The sequence below is a fragment of the Helicoverpa zea genome, chromosome 31 (assembly GCF_022581195.2).
Source record: "Helicoverpa zea isolate HzStark_Cry1AcR chromosome 31, ilHelZeax1.1, whole genome shotgun sequence".
Classification (NCBI taxonomy): Eukaryota; Metazoa; Arthropoda; class Insecta; order Lepidoptera; family Noctuidae; genus Helicoverpa; species Helicoverpa zea.
In genome coordinates this window covers 17485021-17506514 of record NC_061482.1, presented here as the reverse complement: position 1 = coordinate 17506514, position 21494 = coordinate 17485021, and the positions used below count along the sequence as shown (strand labels likewise).

The 21494-nt window shown below is 37.9% G+C and overlaps 1 protein-coding gene across 1 annotated transcript in view; it reads right to left on the bottom strand.

Moving 5' to 3' along the window:
- Positions 1–21494, bottom strand: part of LOC124645095 (adenylate cyclase type 6-like) — a 329505-nt gene that overhangs the window by 52978 nt on the left and 255033 nt on the right. The window contains exon 12 of the mRNA XM_047184835.1: positions 12263–12384. Within this exon, the coding sequence (XP_047040791.1) occupies positions 12263–12384 (122 nt within the window). The remainder of the gene's footprint in view (positions 1–12262; positions 12385–21494) is intronic.

The window sequence follows — 21494 nt, the reverse complement described above, 5'->3', positions numbered from 1 at the left end:
TAAACATAATACATTCAATCATAAGTTCTATTCTAATACATACATGCACTATTGGTCTGCAGCGTGTGCCCACACACACCCACCGATTTCATGCAGCCGTTGCAAGTGCGGTCGACAGCTAGCTTTTAAAACGCACCTTTAAAGAAGATCTTGTTAGCAATTAGCATGAATGCGTTTGTCAAGCGCCACTCATGAGGGATTGTGCCACACATTTATTATATCACACACGCATTTCAACAATAAACGAACATCTCCCATATTACACGAGATAGCGAACAAAACACATAATACATATATAAAGAATAACAATTTCTTTTCCACGGCGCTATTCAAGCGTCTCCTGTAATTTGTCGCTCATAAATGTATGGGAGAGAAAAACATATTGCGGGTCGTGGGGCGCGAGACGACGACACGTCGGCGACACGACGGTAACGCGACGTTGACGTGACGGGTATGTCGAATGACGGCTGCGCGACGCGACATTTTTGGGTGACGAGTAAAAATATGATTTAACTAGCTTCCGAGGGAACTTATGCGGTTAAAATGTAGCTGTTTTTATGATGCATCAGCTGTGTAACTAGCAAGTTAGATTAAAAGTACGTACAGTCGTTTGCGTTATGCGTAATCTAATATTATAAAGATGTAAAAGTAAGTTTGTATGTAGGCGTAATCTTTGGATCCGCTGGTTGGATTTCCAAAATTCTTTCACTGACTGCTACAATAATGTTCAGACAGTAGTTCCCACGGGACGCGGGAAAATGGCTATCTTACTTATATTATAAATGTGAAAGTTTGTGAGAATGTATGGATGGATGTTTGTTATTCAATCACGCAAAAACGGCTGGACCGATTTGATTGAAATTCAGTATGTAGATAGGTGATACCCTGGATTAACACATAGGCTACTTTTTATCAACACACCACGCGGGCGAAGCCGCTGGCGGAAGCTAGTATTACAATAAAGTAATTCGTTTTAATAAAAATGCTTTCAGTGTTTAGAAAGCAAATCGTTCTTACGATTGAAATTTCAACTTTATCACCAAATGCCGTATAGCGGGTGAGACGGCTGTTAGACGGTGTAGGTTAATTTTACATAAGAAAAAAAAGACATTGATTTCTAAGCATATATTATATCACGGGATGACTTGATATGACGGAAGTACACCGTCAGAGTATGCATTACCTAATTTATATTCATATTACAAAGCAGTAAAGTTTGTGACGCCATACGGTGTATATTAGATTATTTTATCTGAGTACGGTAAGTACTACCCCCAGGGTGCGGGTGTAACCGCAGGAAATCCTAATTGTATACGAGTATATTGAATATGGACATCGCGGTCAGCGCTCTGCTGGTTTATAAATAAAAAAGTACCTATGATATGCGGTTTTATTGAATGGCCAATGAACCATTATCAATGCATCGTATCTATTCTATTTGTTTATCGTCATTTCGCCTTATTGGTCCTTTTGTATCGAACCCATTCCACCTTATTACAAAACTAGCGACCCGCTCCGGCTTCGCTCGGGATAACAGTATTTCCCCACTATTTAATGTATGTTATTATACATATAAACCTTCCTCTTTAATCACTCTATCTATTGAAAAAAACCGCATCAAAATCCGTTGCGTAGTATTGAGGATTTAAGCGTACAAAGGGACATAGGGACAGAAAAAGCGACTTTGTTTTATACTATGTGGTGACGTGGCTTTAAAAAACTACCGGCTTTTGTACCACTGTCCCGAACAAAATCAGTGGACTAAAGTTACTAAAGCGGGTACTTCTTAAAACCACGTTTTATAATAAGGTGGAAGGAGTAAATTGAAAATATTCCCTCAGAAACAGACTCGTTTAGAGAAGTTTTTAAACAACCAACCTCTCTACCTTAGGAACTACCGCCGCACAACGACAAAAGGTAGCATAACAACTGATTCTCGTTTAGAGAAGTTTTTAAACAACCAACCTCTCTACCTTAGGAACTACCCCCGCACAACGACAAAAGGTAGCATAAAACTGATTCAGCGTTTAATTCATTTTCTTGTATTTTTTAATCTACCTTTCTACGGGATAGTCCTTTGGCATTATTAACACATGCCTTTAATACACTAAGCACATATTAAAGCCGAGTATGAGACGACCGCAACGTCGGCTGACGTTCGCGACGCCATTTCAACCGCGCTTTAATATTTAACTGTGAGCTAAATGCAGTCTCAATTTCTATATGAGGCAACACACGAATTATGTCGACTGAAGCAAAAACTTTTCCATCCATTTGTGTTCATTTTATAGTATAATAAATAAATATCGTGACACCTTCACACACGGTCGGCTAGCCCCATGATAAATATTTATGCGCTTGTTTTATGGGTGCTAACACAACTGATACACTACACAAAACTTACGTATACATTCTCATAATTATACATATTATAACACCCAAACCACAGCTAACAAGTATGCTCATCACAGAAATGTTGACCGCACCGGGAATTGAACCCGGGACCCACAGTGCGGCTGTCCTTATGTTATAGCGACACAGTGCATAGGCATCTACAATTTGAGACGACTATCACACGTGGTGGCCTAGTGGTTAGGACACCAGCCTCTCAAGTACGAGTGTGCTGGTTCGGATCCAGGTCAGGCACGGTCAGTTTAATTTCTTCTGTAGCTTCTTCTGTAGTAAACTGACTGTTGTAATGTCACTGAGCGTCATATATGCATGCATATTACGCAATAAAAGAGTGAATATGTATGGAAATACAACAAACTGCGTAACGTTCGATCATATTTGGCGGCTAGCTGATCTCATATAGGAACCAAATGAAAACATTTTAACTATTCGATCTCGACTGTTTATGAAACAAAGCGTCCGGATTATCATCGCAAAAGAATGTTCGAGCTATTCAAATTAAGCGATTGCATCGAAAACTCGGCAAATTGGTTCATCTGCAAATACTTTATTGAACATATCATTTCAGAAACTTCACGAATTCGAGTAGTAAATGTACCAACAGCGCCATATTAAAAGTTTTCTGTACTACGAGTGCATATAAATTCGTTGTACGTACGTACAAACAATACTCTAGACAGCAAATATTTCTCGCTTGCATAATACACGGAGCAAAATACACCAACTGCAAACTTTGCACCTTCCCGCTATTTTGAAAATGTTTGCAAATATTAAAATGTCAACGAGAAATAAGACCGGAGCGAGCACCGCGATGGGCAACTTCAATAATTTTGCTCGAAGACTCCATTTAATTTTAATATATTTTCAATTGAATAAGAAACCTCTCCGTCGGGAGTTGGTAGGTTTTTCATAATTTACTTCAACTGAAACACTATTAACAGAGCGCTAGAGAAATGGGACTGCGATTCATAAGGACTGACTCGTAGCGCTACGAAGGGCTACGGAGTGTAGCGCCGTAGCGTCGTAGCATTCATTACAGTAGGGGACAAAAATGTTTGCTCTTTTTGAGAGTGCTCGCTTTAATTCAGTTTATTAGTTGCAACTTTTACTCAACAACTTTTTAATTTTTTTTAGCTTTCCAGTTTCATGAAAGTTTTCGTCAGTAGAATAATATAAGTCCGAGGTAATCGCCATTTTCGACAGGTATCTCTATCGCTTAGGGTTTTCATCATCACCCCATTTGGAAAATATATCCTTGCAAAAAAGAACAAATCAGTTGACATATGAGCGACCAAGACACAAAAAATTACAAATGCAGTATCGATTAATAACCTCTTCTATTTTGTGAAGTCAGTTAATAAAATACATATAGTTTTATAACTTTTCAGTTATACACAGTATCATCAACAGGACACTTCAGAGTAATGGCTGTACGGTACATTACTGATCAACTAACTCCACATAAAATATAACGTAGGTTCTCATGTAAAATTAGGTTATATGTCATAACCTAACGCTATGAAAGTCAATTTACATAATGTACATTTTATTATATAATTTTGAATTACTTTGCGAAAAATGAATGTATAGAAAAAAAAAACACTGGTTTTAAACCGTACAGACAGAGTTGTGTTGCTAGGGAGATTGCTCCCCCATTTCTTTTTCCCAGCAAAAACACATAGAAAATGGTGACGGTCGGGCGTTTTTGGGGCTGTCTTTTGTAAAAAAAACTTAAAAAATGCTTATTTTCAGCACTTTAAATAAAAAAAAAAACGAAAAGCGTTTAGTTTTCAGATATTTGTTTAACGATACATGCTATTGAAAATTAATGAAAAAAAATATTTAAAAAAATCTCAAAATAATTGTAAATATTACCTACACGATGCCGAGGTCACCTTTATCATCGAGTCATACCACTGGCACGGCAAAAGTCAGGAGCAAATATTGTATGGTTTCTCTAAAAGTATCAGTTATGAACATCGCCCTGTGGCTTTCAACTCAAATCTGCGGTTTTGGCAACTGTCGGTGGATTTCAATAACCTTTCTGTCCTCCAATTTGCTTACTTGACAAAGTTATTTAACGTGGTGGCCTAGTGGGTAAAGAACCAACCTCTCGAGTATTAGTGTGTGGCTTCGATTCCAGGTCAGGCAAGTACGGGGGCTGCGGGTTGTTCGAAAGAGATACCGTGGCCCTGGCACATAAAAGGCCTACGACGGAACACGACAGTTTTTAGTCAGTAAGAGTCTGACACTCCCTCACCGCTGCTAACCCACAGCGGGAGGGGTCATTTGATGATTTTTGATGAACGTTGAAAAAAAAAGGTCAGGCAAGTACCAATGCAACTTTCCTATGTTTGTATGTACTTTCTAAGTATATCTTGAACACCAATTACTGTGTTTTGGAGGCCACGTTAAATTGGAGGTCTCGACTGTCATTGAATATCTTTGGCAGTTGTAACGAGCAGTCAGAAGCCAGTAAGTCTGACAACCAGCCCGACCAGGGGCTTATTGGAAAATCAGTCTATTAAGAAAATCAGTCGCTCCTTGTAAAAGACTGAAACTCAGCTGCATTCTGTTAGACTCGAAGCCGACCCCAACATAGGTGAGAAACGGCTAGTCAGATGATTGCACGGGCCCATGTCAGAATTCAATCTTTAATCGCAAATGAATGGATAGATCGGTTATAGAAATTCCTTGTAAAATAGCGAATAGATTTATTAATTTATCGTAGTCAGATTAATTTTTGTTTTATATTTTCTTTTCCACTAGCGAGAACTAACACGTACAGCTGAATATTAAATTCCTCGAATATTGGTATTTTCAATAATCCGCTGCACCTGATCCGTAATATTATTTAAAATAATTCCAACGTTTTATTTGCGCGAGTAATATTCAATTTGCGCACATTTATGGAATATTTTATAAATTCAATTTTCCACGTAGTTTTATATTAATTGAGTTTAAGTTTTAGCTTCTGTTGTTTTAATGGATTTTATTATGTTATTATGTTTAATTAAATATGAATAGGCTCGTAAATCTGAACACATAGCATTGGAAATTTTAGTTGTTTCGCGATGCAAATAATGTTACATAATATTTTTTGATGTATGTCATGTGATGTCAATGTATATTTAAGCTATAATTTACATTCCATCCAAAGGTCCTTTGAGTAGCGGGTACCATATTACATGATGTACGACGTTTATGATATAATGATTGGGCCGTACGTACTATCTGTAGGTATACCAAATATTACTATACAAGGTGTTGATTTGCATTTGTGCCATAGTTCAGGAGGAGGACATACAATACGTAAATAATCGATTGGAATTACAGTAGATGGGAAATAAGTAATATGCACTGCTTTTTTTGTCATTGTAATGTCGTGGTATTTCAGAAGTAATCCAATTTTATGAATGAAATTTATGAGTGATCGTTGCGTATGCTTTGTGTTTGCGTTTGTGTGAGGGTGCAGCACGGTTTTAAGGCCAGTAACATACGCGCCAAGTTTAAATAAGGCTAGATGACATTTACGGAATTCCGAAAAAAAAATTAAAGAAAAAAAATTACGTACCAATTTTTTTATTGATTTGGGTCGAGAATCATTAGCATAATTACCTCCTTGCATATGGCACAGATGCAAATCAACAGCTTGTATTATACCAAATATTATTTATTACAAAAATCTTTTATATGCGCTAATGAATTAGGGAAGTAGTATGAAGTTTGTTCATCACCGTTTCTTCTTCCGAAGCGATGAAAGGGGGGCGTTTTTGGGGGTGCTGTCCAAAGTAATTAACGTTAATTGAAGGAAGCTAATTAAATTAGCTTAATCAATAAACGTAATTGAGTTTGGCTTTGAATGTTCCAATGATGATATGTTGATGTTAATGTTTAGCTTACAACTGAATAATCAAAGTCAAGTCATCTATTATGAATATTTTCAAATGGATTTGACTTATAAACTTCATAGCTTTGTTAGCCATTAACTATTTGCGTACGAACAACAATCAAACAGTCAGAACATATTTTTTTTACTATTAACTTAAGCGGCTTATTGTAAAAAGGTGGAGAGTGAAATATTTTCATGAAAACATTGTTAACACTAAGCTTAAAATTTCTGAGTGTTTTTACATGGGAAAAGTGAATTAAAATATTTACAAAAAAGAAAATAAAGGAATAATATTTTCAATTCGTAAAAACACTATTCTTATTCAGTAAAAACGTAATGCTGGGTTTATTGCTGGATTTCAGACTTTATATTATCCGGTTTTCCTTACCCTTTTCTATACTAATATTATAAAGAGGAAAACGTTGCTTGTTTGGTTGTAATGGATAAACTCAAAAACTACTGGACCGATTTTAAATATTCTTTCACCATTAGAAAGCTATATTATCTGCGAGTAACATAGGCTATATTTTATCCCGGTGCGGGCAGTAGCTCCCACGGGATGCGGGTGAAACTGCGGGAAAACGGCTAGTCCTACATATATATACTGCCATTAGTGTGCATGATATACTAGGAAAGTAACCCGCACACGGTCATTCTTAATTTATCAATTTATTTCAGGCATCAAAACCCACATCAATACACTTAAAATTCATCTAAAAAGCTTTTTAAACACTAAAACATATTGATAGAACAACAAGCCATCAGTGTGAGAGTGCCTGCGCCCGCCGATAGTCCGTCACAACGCATTACACTGGCGTGCATCAATCCCGACCACTTACTGCAACACGTTCACTAACTATCTATCAAGGGAACACGACAACTCGCTTGTTGATGACGGGATCTAATCAGAATATGTGAGGAAAATCCAGCTTTTGAAAATTTTAAAAATCATCGTTGATTTATAATAGGATGATACGCTTTGGGAAGAACACACACATTTCGAGAAAGTTCTGAGTTCGGTAACTGGGAGAGGGTAAAATCGCTGATAGGATTTTTAGTTTTGCTAGAAATCGTGATAAACCAATTTTTAACAGGTTTTTATTAGGTCGACTTGTATAATTATGTAATCATGTAATGGAATGTAAGGTAACTAATTAAACCATCTTCCGAAATCACGATAAAATCAAATCTAAGAATCAAGGCGTTACGAAAATTGGCAGCTGTATGTAGTTCTGATGATAATAATCTGGTAGTGACGAAATGATAGGAGCTGGAAGATATGAACTGGAACTTAATGATGAGACATAGTATTAAAACTGCGGTTTCTTAACTTTGGTTCTTGCATTTATGTACAAAAACGTATTTTTTTAGTTTTACCCGACCTGAAATCGCCCGTAATTTTTCCTATAATTTCTGTTGTATTGTCTTCCTTATCCAAAGGCTTTCATCCTATTATAATACAATATTGTTTCAAAGGGGATCTACCCTATTCTACGTGGACAACAGACGAGCTACAATTCTATGTAAATTCCAATACATTGAGGTACACATAGTTATGTCGAATAATACGTTACTGGGAACCAATTAATGTAATTGAAGCTATTGGATTGAAACTGTGTGAAGCCACATCTCCTTGTATTACCTAAGTCACTGTGTGATACTAACTATTTAGTAGGTATTGAAACTATTTTAACATCTGTAAAATAACATCTGTAAAATGCGCTAGATAGGTGTAAATGGAAGGAGCTGCACCAATAAGAGCTGGGCTCTTAAATTAATGATGATGAAAATACCTTAACAAGCGAATAATATTTAGACTTTTTTACAGTTAGGTAACTTTGTTTTTTTCTTGCGCTTTCACATTACAACTGCTGAACCGATTTAACTCTAATTTAATATAATGAAGAGGAATCAGTTTTTGTTCTTTTGTAGCCTAATGGCTCCGAAACTATTGGACCGAATTGAAAAACTCTTTCACTACATTAGCTTAAAGCTACATTAATCCCGAGTAACATAGCTAGTTAGTCTATTTTATCCGAGTACGGGACGAAGTTTCCCGGCAATTCGGTGAAACCGTAGGCATCAGTCAAATATAAAGGAACGCCGAGAAACGTAAAAAGCTTGTGTAAAGGTGAAGGAAAACATCTTGAGGAAACCTGGACTATAACGTCCGAAATCACCAACCCGCATTGAGCAAGCGTAGTGATTAATGCTCAATCCTTCTCCGTGTGAGAGGAGGCCTGTGCCCAGCAGTGGGACAATAAAAAAAACTGCTATATCAACATCAACAAACATTAAGCACATCCCTTCTCATATATCAATCGAAAATTTCAATTCAATTCAAATCAATAGTCCACAACAACGATATGATTGGCAACCAGATGTGATTCCTTTGATGTCGCCTGAAGGACCGCCCCACTCGGTCACCGCGCTTGAACCTCACGTGGTTTAACTTATTGCTTTGAACCAGGAAAAGGGGACTTATTATAGATCCTACGTCAGATCTTTTTTCTATGAATCACTGCAGGTACTTCTTTTAAAAGCAACTGATGGTAGTTTTACTCGTTTTCCTGAGAAAATAACTTTTTGCATACAGATAAAAATAAGTCTATATTTTATTTTATTGAATAAGCTGTACAGGGTGTGTCGTTCACAATCACTTAAATCATATCACATATACTTTATGATATTCTATGGCGAATTGTAATAAAAATAACCTAATCCATTCAGTGTATCCATTCAGTAACCTAACCTAACCGGAAAAGCTGAGTACCAGTGTTCTACGTGGAGCAAGTGCCTATGTGACCTCCCCAACTCAGAGACCCGGGTAACCTGGGTAAGAGTGATTATCAGATTTTCCGACGGCCGGGAGCCATAAATTTATCGAGCCTTCAAAATACGATTCAAAAGAAATTCGAAATTTGCAGCAGTTCAGGAATACTTGTGTGCCAGTATTTGTCTCAGGGACTGGATGTGACGAAATTCAATTCAGATAACACCTTTCAATACGGGTTTGATAGAAGTATTTTAAAAAACTCATTTTAAGCAATATCTTCTTTTGAAAATACTTTTAATATAGCATCTGAGTACTTGTTAAGAATAATCTACACTCATCATCATCATCATCATCTCAGCCACAGGACTCCACTGCTGAACATAGGCCCCCCCCTTAGATCATTAGTGTATAAATGCAAAATTGACTCGTCCGTTTGTCGCGCTTTCACGCCAAAACTACTTAACCAGTTGAAATGACAATTATTACACAGATAGTCTAGGACTTTTCTCTTAGAATTTAAGTTTTTGCATGCCATATGGTAGGATATGGTAAATGCAGATATGGTTAGTTAAATTTCTGATGTCTATGAACCTAAAATAAATGAATTTGGATTTGACTTCAGGAAAGACTCAGGGATATTATTTTTCTGGCCGAGGGAAGTAATTTTCGGATGGCACGTTAAACTGTAGGTGCCGGCTGTTATTGAACCGTAGTCAGAAGCCTAACACCAGAAGCCACCACCGTAATTCTGACACCAGTCTAACCAAGGGGTATTGGGTTGCCCGGGTAACTGGGTTGAGGGGGTCAGATAGAGCAGTCGCTCCTTGTAAAGCACTGGTACTCAGCTACATCCGGTTAAACTGGAAGCCGACCCCAACATAGTTGGGTCAGAGGATGATGAGGGAAGAAGTTCTCCCATGTTTCGGGTGGAACCGTTGGAAACAACTAGTAAATTATAATGAGGTCCTTTCAAATGATTATAGTTTGTTAGCTCGTTAAACAACCCGAATTGCTCGTGCACTCGAAAATAATGGCGTCTACGACTTACCTTTTATTTTTAAAGCCAAAAGATTTATTTATTTCAAAGAAATATGTCAATTATCTTCAAAGTAAACGTGTATCTTCAGACAAAGAACATCACTCGAGTAATTTCAGAATGAGCAATTACTTAAAGCAGAGACAATCTATTATTTGATAGAATAGCTACGATTGAAGATAGTGTTGTAACTAGTCGATATTTATCGAGAATCGAGTGGTGTTTCTTTAGACTATATAAATATCGATAAGTGTTATCGCAATGGAACACGTTCAAATGATTTTTCATTTGCTAATGTATTGAGAATAGTTTTATTTTTGTTGTTCTCTAAAGTGCAAGCAATTTTAAGGGTAAAAAGACGCTGTTAACTGAAAACATTAAAATGAATACAATATGATAAAATCTTTCAAAGATAAAAATTTACTTAAATCTTTGCGCAAATATAGCGAATCGAGCTTATTCATATTCACTATCGATTATCAGGATAAATCATCGATAACTTCATCACTAATCGTCTCATCACTAGTAACAAAATGGTGTGTGTGTCGATCCGCACAAGATTGAAGCTTGTCTGCGCATTGAGGCAATAGATTAGATTAATAGCTACACATACGTAAACCAATAGTTATCCAAACTAATATTATAAATGCGAAAGTAACTCTGTCTGTCTGTCTGTCTGTCTGTCTTTTCTTCACGCCTAAACTACTGAACCGATTTGTGTGAAATTTGGTACAGACATAGTTTGAAACTTGAGAAAGGACATAGGATAGTTTTTATTACAAAAAAAATAAAAATAAAATTATTCCGGACATATAGCGCCATCTATTGGTCAAATCAAAAATCTGCTGGTAGTCACTATTCCACGCGAACGAAGTTGCGGGCAAAAGCTAGTCTAATGAATATTTAGGTGTATTATTTAATTGTCATTTACCAATCTTTGACAGAACTATTGGCTTTTGACTATCCATTATTGTTCTACAACATAACGTGCTGCGACATGAAAATGAACATACATATATTTTTTTAAGAAAATATTGAAATCAATCGAAATATTCAGTCGTTTTGATGCCGATTAAACATGTGATCGTTGTAATGTTAAGGTAATTGAAAAACATTAACCAATGTGATTGATTTCATGAGATTATTCCACATTTTGTTCCATGTGCAAAAAACAATAGTTTTATACTTATGCTCCGCATCTGTGGACAGCCTAACTCCACACCCAACGAGTCTAGTGATACAGCCAAACGAATTCATGAAAGTATAAACTAACTAAACAGGTAACGGTTCGTTATAAGTTGCAGTTACATCGCAGTTAGGCTAACTTATGATGAGCTGCGACTAGGCCTAGCCAACTTTCTTGATTAGAGGATCTTAAACTTGTTATATTGCACAACTTCCTCTATGTAAGTTGTTAAAAATTAATTCTAAAGTGTGTGTAAGTTAAATAAGGTTTGTGGAGTAATTGCCTATTTGACATCCTCGACACAGTCACTTGGGATACTCAATATCCCTTGGTCAAAGTGGTTGTTCTTTTAGCTTCTGACTACCTAACGACTGCCAGAGATGGATAGGACCCACCAATTTGAAATGGCTTCCGAAAGAAAAAAAAATTTGTTTTGAAGGCATTGTTTACTAGCTTAGCGGGAGCCAGTAAACATAGCTTTACATAGACTGGTACAATGAATAATTACATAACAATCAAGTAAAGAGACTCAGCCCATTGCTGGGGAAACGTGAAATGGCTTGCGCATGCCGCCTTAGCCTGTCGCAGCGATGTCGTGCATAGACCTATTCGACATTGTGTGGCTTTTACTTACGCCACGAGCTTCTCAACAATCTACTATATAAAAATAAGTCGGGTTTTCTTTCCTGACGCTATAACTCCAGAACGCATGAACCGATTTCCACGGTTTTGCATTCGTTGGAAAGGTCTCGAGCTGCGTTAGGTTTATAGCAAAGAAAATTCATATAAATAAAATAAAATCACCAAACAAAATGTAACATAAAACGAAGCCATCTGGTGGCGAAACGAAGTTCGCCAGGTTTGCTAGTATAGTGTATGGGTATCCACGGACTTGACACGCCAAGCGTTGCTTAGATCTCTCTTGATCAACAGACCTGTAGGGTAATTATAGGTACATACCTGACATTCTCATAGCGCTGAATGTAGATCTTATGGAACTGCTCCTGGCGCGGCTGGTTGGCGATGTCGGCCTTCATCTCCATGGCGACGTGACGCGGGAGAACCGATAGCAGGAGACGCTCCTGAGGACAAAAAACAGGAGATTTAGCTTTACCATAGAAGATAACAAGATTTTTGTAATTATAAATTGTATGCTCCCTATGTAAAATAACTCCGACCCGATGTATTGCCAGTATTATGTACGCCTTAATTGTCACATCTATACTAATATTAAAGAGGAAAACTTTGTTTGTTTGGTTGTAATGGATAAACTCAAAAACTACTGGACCGATTTTATTCTTTCACCATTAGAAAGCTACATTATCTGCGAGTAACATAGGCTATATTTTATCCCGGTGCGGGCAGTAGCTCCCACGGGACGCGGGTGAAACCGCGGGAAAACGGCTAGTTGCGTTATATGTTTGTGATGTGGCAATAACCTTTAAATAAATAATACACGTTATCCCTAACTAGATCTTACTTTTGAAGCTTAGAGCATTGGCAATTTTCAATTAGCTTGGGGTAGGTCGTGGATGTCTTTTGGCTGAGATAATGCTAAGAGAATTTAAAAAACTGGCTACGATATTGGAGTGTCTTTGCCTGTACTAAGGGTGCGTTGAGCACCGCTTGTACATATGGTATGTAAGAGTGAGTCAAGTTTATGCGTAGGTATGTCTATTTGTCATATCGTGTGTGATCGAGAATGACCGAATGAGCTATGTGTTGCCTTAGCTCCCTGTGCTTTAAATAATAGACTTTTAAAAAGTAGTAATTCTCGTCAAGGATGCCATTCTACATGAGGATATTTGGCTCATGATAGCTCTTGGCTACATGCTGTAAGTTTCCAAGTTCCTCATAACATAACAATTTCCGTACTATAATTGCAAAATGTATAGTGGCAGACTTAATAGTGCAGTACCCGTTGTCTTTTCTCAATTTATCGAGTGGCATTAATTATCTTATTCGAGTACCTTCCCTCAAGAATACGCGAGTAGATAGAGCTTCACAATAGTTGTTCTACAAGCCATCTTCCCCCCTCCCAAGCTGCGGCCACGGAGAACAAAATGACTATCGGATATGTCATAACGCAAAATCTCCAAAGAAACTAGCGCGCCTAAATTCTGGTGGTCCGGGGACGTGGAACGTTTCGACAAATCTCAGTTTTTAACCCCCGACGCAAAAACGACGGGGTGTTATAAGTTTGACGTGTCTGGTGTGTGTGAGTGCGTATGTGGCATTGCAGCTCCCAAATGAATCTCAGTCGAGAGTGTTCTTAGCTATGTTTGGTGGAAATCGGTTCAGGTCTTCAAGGTCATCAGCTCGTTTGTTAGGTGTGATAGGAATGTTACACGCTCAGTTTACTTGCAAGCATACATATGTGGGATCTAAAATTTGAAACACTAGTGTCTTCTGGAACCACTGAGCTGGTCTGCTGTTAGGGCACGAAAATAGGAGACGTAACCCTGAACTGCCTTTTAGTAAACCCATCGAGTTTGGGCTCGTTGAATTTGTCTTGACTCGTTCTCTTCATGTTTCTAATTGACGGGAACCTGATGCAAGAGAACCGATTTATATTTTTGCTGAAAATCTAGCATCACGTGAATGTTACTACCAATGAAGGTTTAGCACATCTGAATGACGTCAACTTAGACCAGGTTGACGAGTCCTGGTTTGCATCGAGGCTTTAACCCTGACTGACGGACTGACGTTTCTAGCTCCGCCCTTATAATCTTCTTTGGAATCCGCCCATTTATTTTAAAACAACACCACCAATCAATCTCAAGATTGGTCTTGATTTGACAAGGAACGCCTAGTTAGTTCTAGTAACTGATGACACCATTACTTGACCTATAAGACGGCGCCTAACCTACCTTCCTTATGACATCTCCGTTCAACTTTCCTTCCTCCGAGACCACGGCGCTTGGCTCAGGAAAAACATCGACAGTATTATTCCACGGAGATAACATGACGCTTTTCGCCTAATATTAAAAATGTACGTTATTTTCTTTCTGATTAAATTGGATGTTGTAAAAATATAATTAGCTTCGGCTACGTTCCTGTTTCTTTGTTGTAACATGAACACAAGAATTTTGATTAAATTCGCCATTTTTTTTTATCTTTCATCTGTTGTAAATATAGTCTGTTTCGAGAGAAATGGGTAATGTTGTATTAACAGCGGACGGGATATTGAAATGTGAGAGGAAGGATCGAGAACAAAGTGAAGTTGTGTCGGATACAGACCACGTTTATGTATAATAATACAGACCTTCCACGAAAGCTGTCTAACCATACTTGTGTGTAAAATGTACATGTCATTGTATGCGTTGCTCAAAAGTATGAAAATGATACATATTATGCTTATTTGTTCTTTTTGTAGTTTATTCTGGGTAAATCTCTGAAATCGCTAGAACTATTTTGAAGGAACTTTTACTGACCGATAGCTAATGCTTTGCTATCCGGGTGCAAACAGTAGTTCCAATTGGCACAACATCGTCTGTATGAAATCTATAAATAACAGATTTTGTTCCCAAAAACTAAAATTTAACGCAATTAAACCAGTGTTAAGTTACTGAACCACACCAAAGGCAATATTGCCGAGCGTGCGGTCTTTAATGTTTGATTCTATAAATTATCAGTTCGTATACGACGTTACTAGCTAATAAACAGAATTGCTAATTATGCCATTAGGCTCGCCCAGTACTGCATTATTCAACGAATGAATCTAGAAACGCAAAAAGATATGCGAAATAAATATATTTTAAATATAATAAAGTTTAAGCTTTGTTTTTCATGCTCACTGTTTTAAGTTTTTTTACTAAATTGCAATCGTCAATTGACGTTTGCGTGCTTAGCTTGTAGCCTGCATTTTACGTGGACAACCGTTCACTCACTAACTGTACATTGTTAAATAGCTCGTTTATCGGCTGATTTTGACATTAGCCCCATATAAGCATGTGAAATCCCTATCTCTTGTAAGCAGATCTCCGGATAGACAGGATCTTGAAATCTTCCAGTATAATATACGGTTTGGAAGCTAGTTGTTGACTGCAACTGCCGACCGCATGTGCCGCAGCTGCACTACTGGTTTCTATATACATATGTATTCTATATATTTATGTAGCAGCATATGCAATCACCCTCAGATGTCGATCGCTTTTAAGCAGTCACTGCGGACGGCAATTGTAGTCAGCAGCTCTCTTCCAAAGCTTACAATAAGAGCTCTGCCTCATTAGGACACCAATGGCGACGTCGCCGGCTACGTATTCAAGCAGTTAATATTGAAATGTATGGTACCTAACTCACTTGGCGACGGTTTGGCAACGTCACCAAATTGGAAGCGTGGCCACGAGCTACAGTTCTCTACGTGGCTTTTCGATACGCTGGCAGCTTGGCGACGATGCCACGGTTGCCACTATAATGTACACGGTACAGTGCATCTCGCTCACTCAGTCGCCAGTGTGGTCGCCAGTCAGCGTGCGATTTCTTCAGCGACGACGTAAACAATTAACTGTCGAGACGCCATGGCCACTCGACCTCGACTTGGCGACCTTTGGATGTCAGAAGAAGCCAGTCCCCTGAGCCGCTAGCGACGTCGCCATGGCGTCTCAATGAGGCAGAGCTCTAAGAGCGTAATGTATCAGTGAGTGACGTCACAGTGATGTCACGTGGGCCGTCAGCGTACACAATCAACAAGTGAGTCCGCCCGCATCTCTCCGAGCATAATGAATAAGTAATGAGCTGTTTGACTACGCAAATTAACAGGCAAAAGGCAAATGTATTAATTTATTTTTCTCTTTGAGCCTCAGCATCAAATCTTCCTTAATTCGAAACAAATATAATTCTTGCTTTCACGGTGCTTGTTTCGTAATGTTCGCGAATTTATTATTTATAATAGTAACACTTACTTTTTGCTAATGTCAGTTTGGGTGGAATGCCTTGGAAGTAGCTGCAGGAGTGATAAGATCCGATAACTTATCTGAATATATGCAGCCTGTTTAACCAACCACCAGTTTTCCGCGGTTTCACACGAATCCCAAATATACATACTTCTTCCCATACGATAATAGCATATAGCTTTGCAACTGTGAAAGAATTTTTCAATCGATTTAGTAGTAGACGACATTTATGTGTACTAAATTATGAACATATTTTCTTGTAAAGAGCTACGGTTGGGAAGCCACACAATCCTCGAGTGACATACATAGGTGAGCTTTACTTTATCCGGGTACAAAAATAGATTTAAAAAGTAAGCTTTTGTTTTATATTATGAACTAGCCGTTTTCCCGCGGTTTCGCCCGCGTCCCGTCGGAGCTACTGCCCGCACCGGGATAAAATATAGCCTATGTCACTCGCAGATAATATAGCTTTCTAATGTGAAAGAATATTTAAAATCTGTCCAGTATTTTTTGAGTTTATCCATACAACCAAACAAACAAACAAACAAACAAAGTTTTCCTCTTTATAATATTATTAGTATATTAGTATTAGTATAGATAAATGAAAAAATATTTTCGCGAAACACGAGTGAAACTGCAGGAAATAACTAGTGTTGTATATAACAAAATCGTTGAATATGCATTGTGTGCAACTAGCCGAACATCTAAGTGCATTATCTCCGACTGATCGACTTTACAAGAGATGTTCCACTGCTCAACGGAATTAAGGCTACAGGCTTTATTTAACAAACGTTCCAACTAACTTGTCCTATTTTTATTGAGTGAGTATTGAAAGAAAAACATAGATATTCGAACAACGAAGTAATTAATTCATCATCATCATCATCATCATCATCATCATCATCATCATCATCTCAGCCATAGGACATCCACTGCTGAACATAGGCCTCCCCCTTAGATCTCCACAGATACCTGTTGGAGGCGACCTGCATCCAGCGTCTTCCGGCGACCTATAAAAGGTCGGTCTGTCCACCTTGTTGGAGTATTAAATTATTTATTAATGTAGTAATTAATTATTTATTTATTTGTAAAGCACTGGTACTCAGCTGAATCCGGTTAGACTGGAAGCCGACCCCAACATGATTGGGAAAAGGCTCGGAGGATGATGATGAATTAATTATTTATTTAATATTAGCTGTTCCCCGTGTTTCCATCCACGTCCTGTAAAAACTACTTAACACAGCCGGGTTAAAAGTAGCCTACTTATGTCCTTTATCAGACTCAGGCTATCTTTGCTGCGGGATTGTTCGAAAGAGTTACCGCGGCCCTGGTATACAGAGAGCTTAAGAAGGAATAATATGGTGGGTTTTAGTCAGTAAGAGTCTGACACTCCCTCATGCTGCACCCACAGCGGGACGGGTTTTTTGACGATTTCCCAAGAAAAAAACTTCTAAGCTGTCTGTATATTGAATTCAATTTAGTTTTTTTGGTTCAGCAGTTTCATATGAAAGAAAGAGTAACTTTAACATTTACAATAAAAGCAAGGATTTAAATAATGCACCACGCTGCAGCGTAGTCACAGTTAATAAAACTTTCAGTGGAAATAATTAATTTTGCAGGAACGCGTTAACGTCGCTCGACGCAATATTTATTCATTAATTTCATATAATTCATGAAAGTACAACACTCTACACTAAAAGGTACTTAATCAACATCATTTCAGTAACTCTCTGCCATTTTCTACTTATTTAAGTTGAAATACTATTTTTCATATTAATGAAAAGCTGTGGGTTAATTACTTATTTACCTGCATTTCTGGTTATGAGATTTTACTTGTGAATACTGATAATAATTTTCCTGTATTTTCAGTTTGCAATACGATTCCTTTTCAGTAGCGTAACATTTTGGGAGCCACAATATTTCATAAATGAATTTTATTAAAAAGAACACGCTTTTATCGTAAACATGGATAAAGTTCATTACATGAGTTTTCTAATAAGTTCAAACACAGCTACGATATAGTTATCGGCACGGATAATGAGCTCTCGGCGTAAGAGTGGGGATCGCTTTGCGCACTGTACACTTGCGCAGGTGAAGGTCAGGGCTCAATATCCTTGCCGATGATTATACGATGTTTCGTCCATCATAAAGTATCAGTCCACGTTTTCTGGGTTCATCATGAGAACAATGCGACTGAACCATACTATAGTATTGTCGTCACTTTTTATTATGACCCTTTGAATAGTTATATTAACATCTTACATTTAAGCTTCGATTTAATTAATCTGTCCTAGTAACATCTTTTAGATGGTTAAATTAATTACCTTGGAATCCATTACATAATTACATACAGGTCGATTTACTAAAAACGTGATAAAAATAGATCTCATCTCAAAGTTTCTATAAACCTTTCGCAAAGATTGCTCGCCATTGTATATCCCAGGCAGTTGCATATACCCTCAGTGTGGAACAAACGGGTTAGTTAGGACACCCAATTACACTGCATTCCATATTCCTACACTATATTTTACACAGAGAGGGATTACTTTCCTTTCACACGGCCATTCGTGGAAATACCGACACACAACCCTTTTATGCCTATATTCAATTCAAAAATTCATCCTCTATAAATGAATTTTGCTGTGAAATTCTACTGAATTGAATATTGGTCTTTTGTTACTGACTATGTATGAATGTATGTTCGCACGGGGATTGAATCGGATAGCTTTGACACAAAATTAGACTTGCATTGGTGAGATTTTTCGCCGAATAGCCGAGTTGGGCAAAACTATTCGGCAGGTAAGTGGCGTTGAAACATGTTTCAAATTGATTGTTTCTCTCTCGCTGTTGTACTTACGTTTACGAGAACAAAAGAAGTACACTACTTGTAGAAATATACAAAAAACTGGAATATGATTAGAGCGAGAAAGCGAACGCATAGAAAAATGTATCAATTTTCAGTTGCAGTTGATTCATTTTATGTGACTGTGACCATATTAAATAAATAAAAATGAGCTGGATTACAAAATTAATAAATATTTTTTTTTTATCTACTAATCTATACATATAATAAATCTGTAAAAAAACTGTGTCTGTACATTGAATATATTAAAAAAATAATAATTGAGTGGGGTTTAGAAACAGTGATGGAGCACAAATCCAAAAAAAAAATTCTGTCTGTATGTCTGTATGTCTGTATGTCTGTTTGTTTGTACACGCTAATCTTCGGAACTACTGGACGGATTTCAATGATTTTTTCTTTGTTGTATCAGTATTAAGCCTGGTCAACATATAGGCTATAATTTATCTTCGAAACTTGAAGACCTGATGCAGAACACCAACAGACCAACAAAACTATAAGAGATACAAAAACCGGCCAAGTGCGAGTCGGACTCGTGCACGAAGGGTTCCGTAAATTACAGTTAAATCAACCTATCTCAAAAACTATAAGAGATACTTTGATCAAACCAAAAATCGTTGAAAGAGTTAATTAGCATGCATCACCTCTATTTTTTTTAGAATTTTATACCCCGTAGTTATAAAAATAGAGGGGGGGGGACATACTTTTTACGACTTTGAGAGCTGATATCTCAAAAACCGTTCACTTTAAGAAAAATGTTTTTTAGAAAACTTTATATCATTTTAAAAGACCTTTCCATTGATACCCCACACGGGTATGTACATCGAAAAAAAAAATTTCATCCCTCAGTTACATGTATGGGGGGCCCCACCCCCAATTCTTTTTTTTACTATTTAGTGTCATATTTTTGTAGCGGTTCATACAACACATATTCCCATCAAATTTCATCACTGTAGTACTTATAGTTTCCGAGTAAATCGGCTGTGACAGACGGACAGACGGACAGACGGACAGACGGACATGACGAAACTATAAGGGTTCCGTTTTTGCCATTTTGGCTACGGAACCCTAAAAATGGTGCCATGGCAAAAATTGTTTCATGTGATGAGCATTTTCAGTTGAGATAATAAATTTTAAGATCTGGAACACCTGATGTGGAACCCCAAGAGCCCAGCTTCTCTGTACCATATACAGGTATGACGTTTTAGCAAAAGTTGTTCAATTTGATAAGCACTTTCTATTGACTTATATAAATTGAAGATCTAAAACACCTGATGTGGAACTCCAGGGGCCCAGCTAGACTATAGCATATAGAGGTATGACGTTTTAGCAAAAGTTGTTCAATCTGATAAGCACTCTCTAAAACACCTGATGTGGAACTCCAGGAGCCCAGCTAGACTATAGCATATGAAGATATGACGTTTTAGCAAAAGTGGTTCAATCTGATAAGCACTCTCTATTGACGTACATATAAACATCGAAGATCTGGAACACCTGATGTGGAACTTCAAGAGCAATACTACACTTGAAATGTATAGAAATTAATGTTATGAAATAGGTATGGTGAATCAAAAAAAGTAATTAGTCCGTCTTTAAGATAACCCTAAAATAATGGACACGTATTTTTTTTCTCTCTCTCACAAACAAATAATAACGAAGATACAACAACATTATTATATCTCATTATTATTTTGTATGTCTCTTCCAGACCTCGGGACTACAAAGTTCCGAATTTTTGGGAGGCAAACGTGGGGCCGAAGCCAACACGCTGAAGCCCTTTTGAGACAACTTTAATGAAATGGTGACACAAATGACAAAACCGACGATTATCCCTTTAAACACTATAAAAATGAACCCAAGGACAATCCCCGGTGGACGTCGTTAAAAAAAAAGACAATCCCCGGTACTGTGCTAAACTATTGCTAACTATGGAGGAAAACTACTTGGGCTATTGTGATGGGATATTAGTGGATGACAATGTATTAGGTACATGTAAAAACGGCAGGTGGAGACTCGCCACCTCACTTACTGGGCCCCCGGGAACCAGTCACTGAATAGCAACAAGAGGGCAACAGGGACATGAGCGGCTGAAGGGTGAGGACACCTCGGCGGACTTTAAACGCAGATTACGCGCTCCCTGTGCTTACCATGAGGCACCTACCCTCCGAGCAGGGCTACTAACCCTGCTCTAGCGACTCCACTCTGGACGGCCAAGCCAAGCCAGAGGCGTGAGACCTACCCCCGTCATAGTTCACTCCGACCGGCCGGAGATGGGGGACAGTATACTCTCCCTGGAGAACTCAGTATATATAGCCCCGCGGGGTCGCTACTCCCCGTCATCAGCCTCAGATGTCCTGCAGTGCCTATATCTCATTATTATTGTCGTTATTATCTCAAGAGCCTTTGTCCCAATTATGTTAGGGTCGACTTCCAGTCA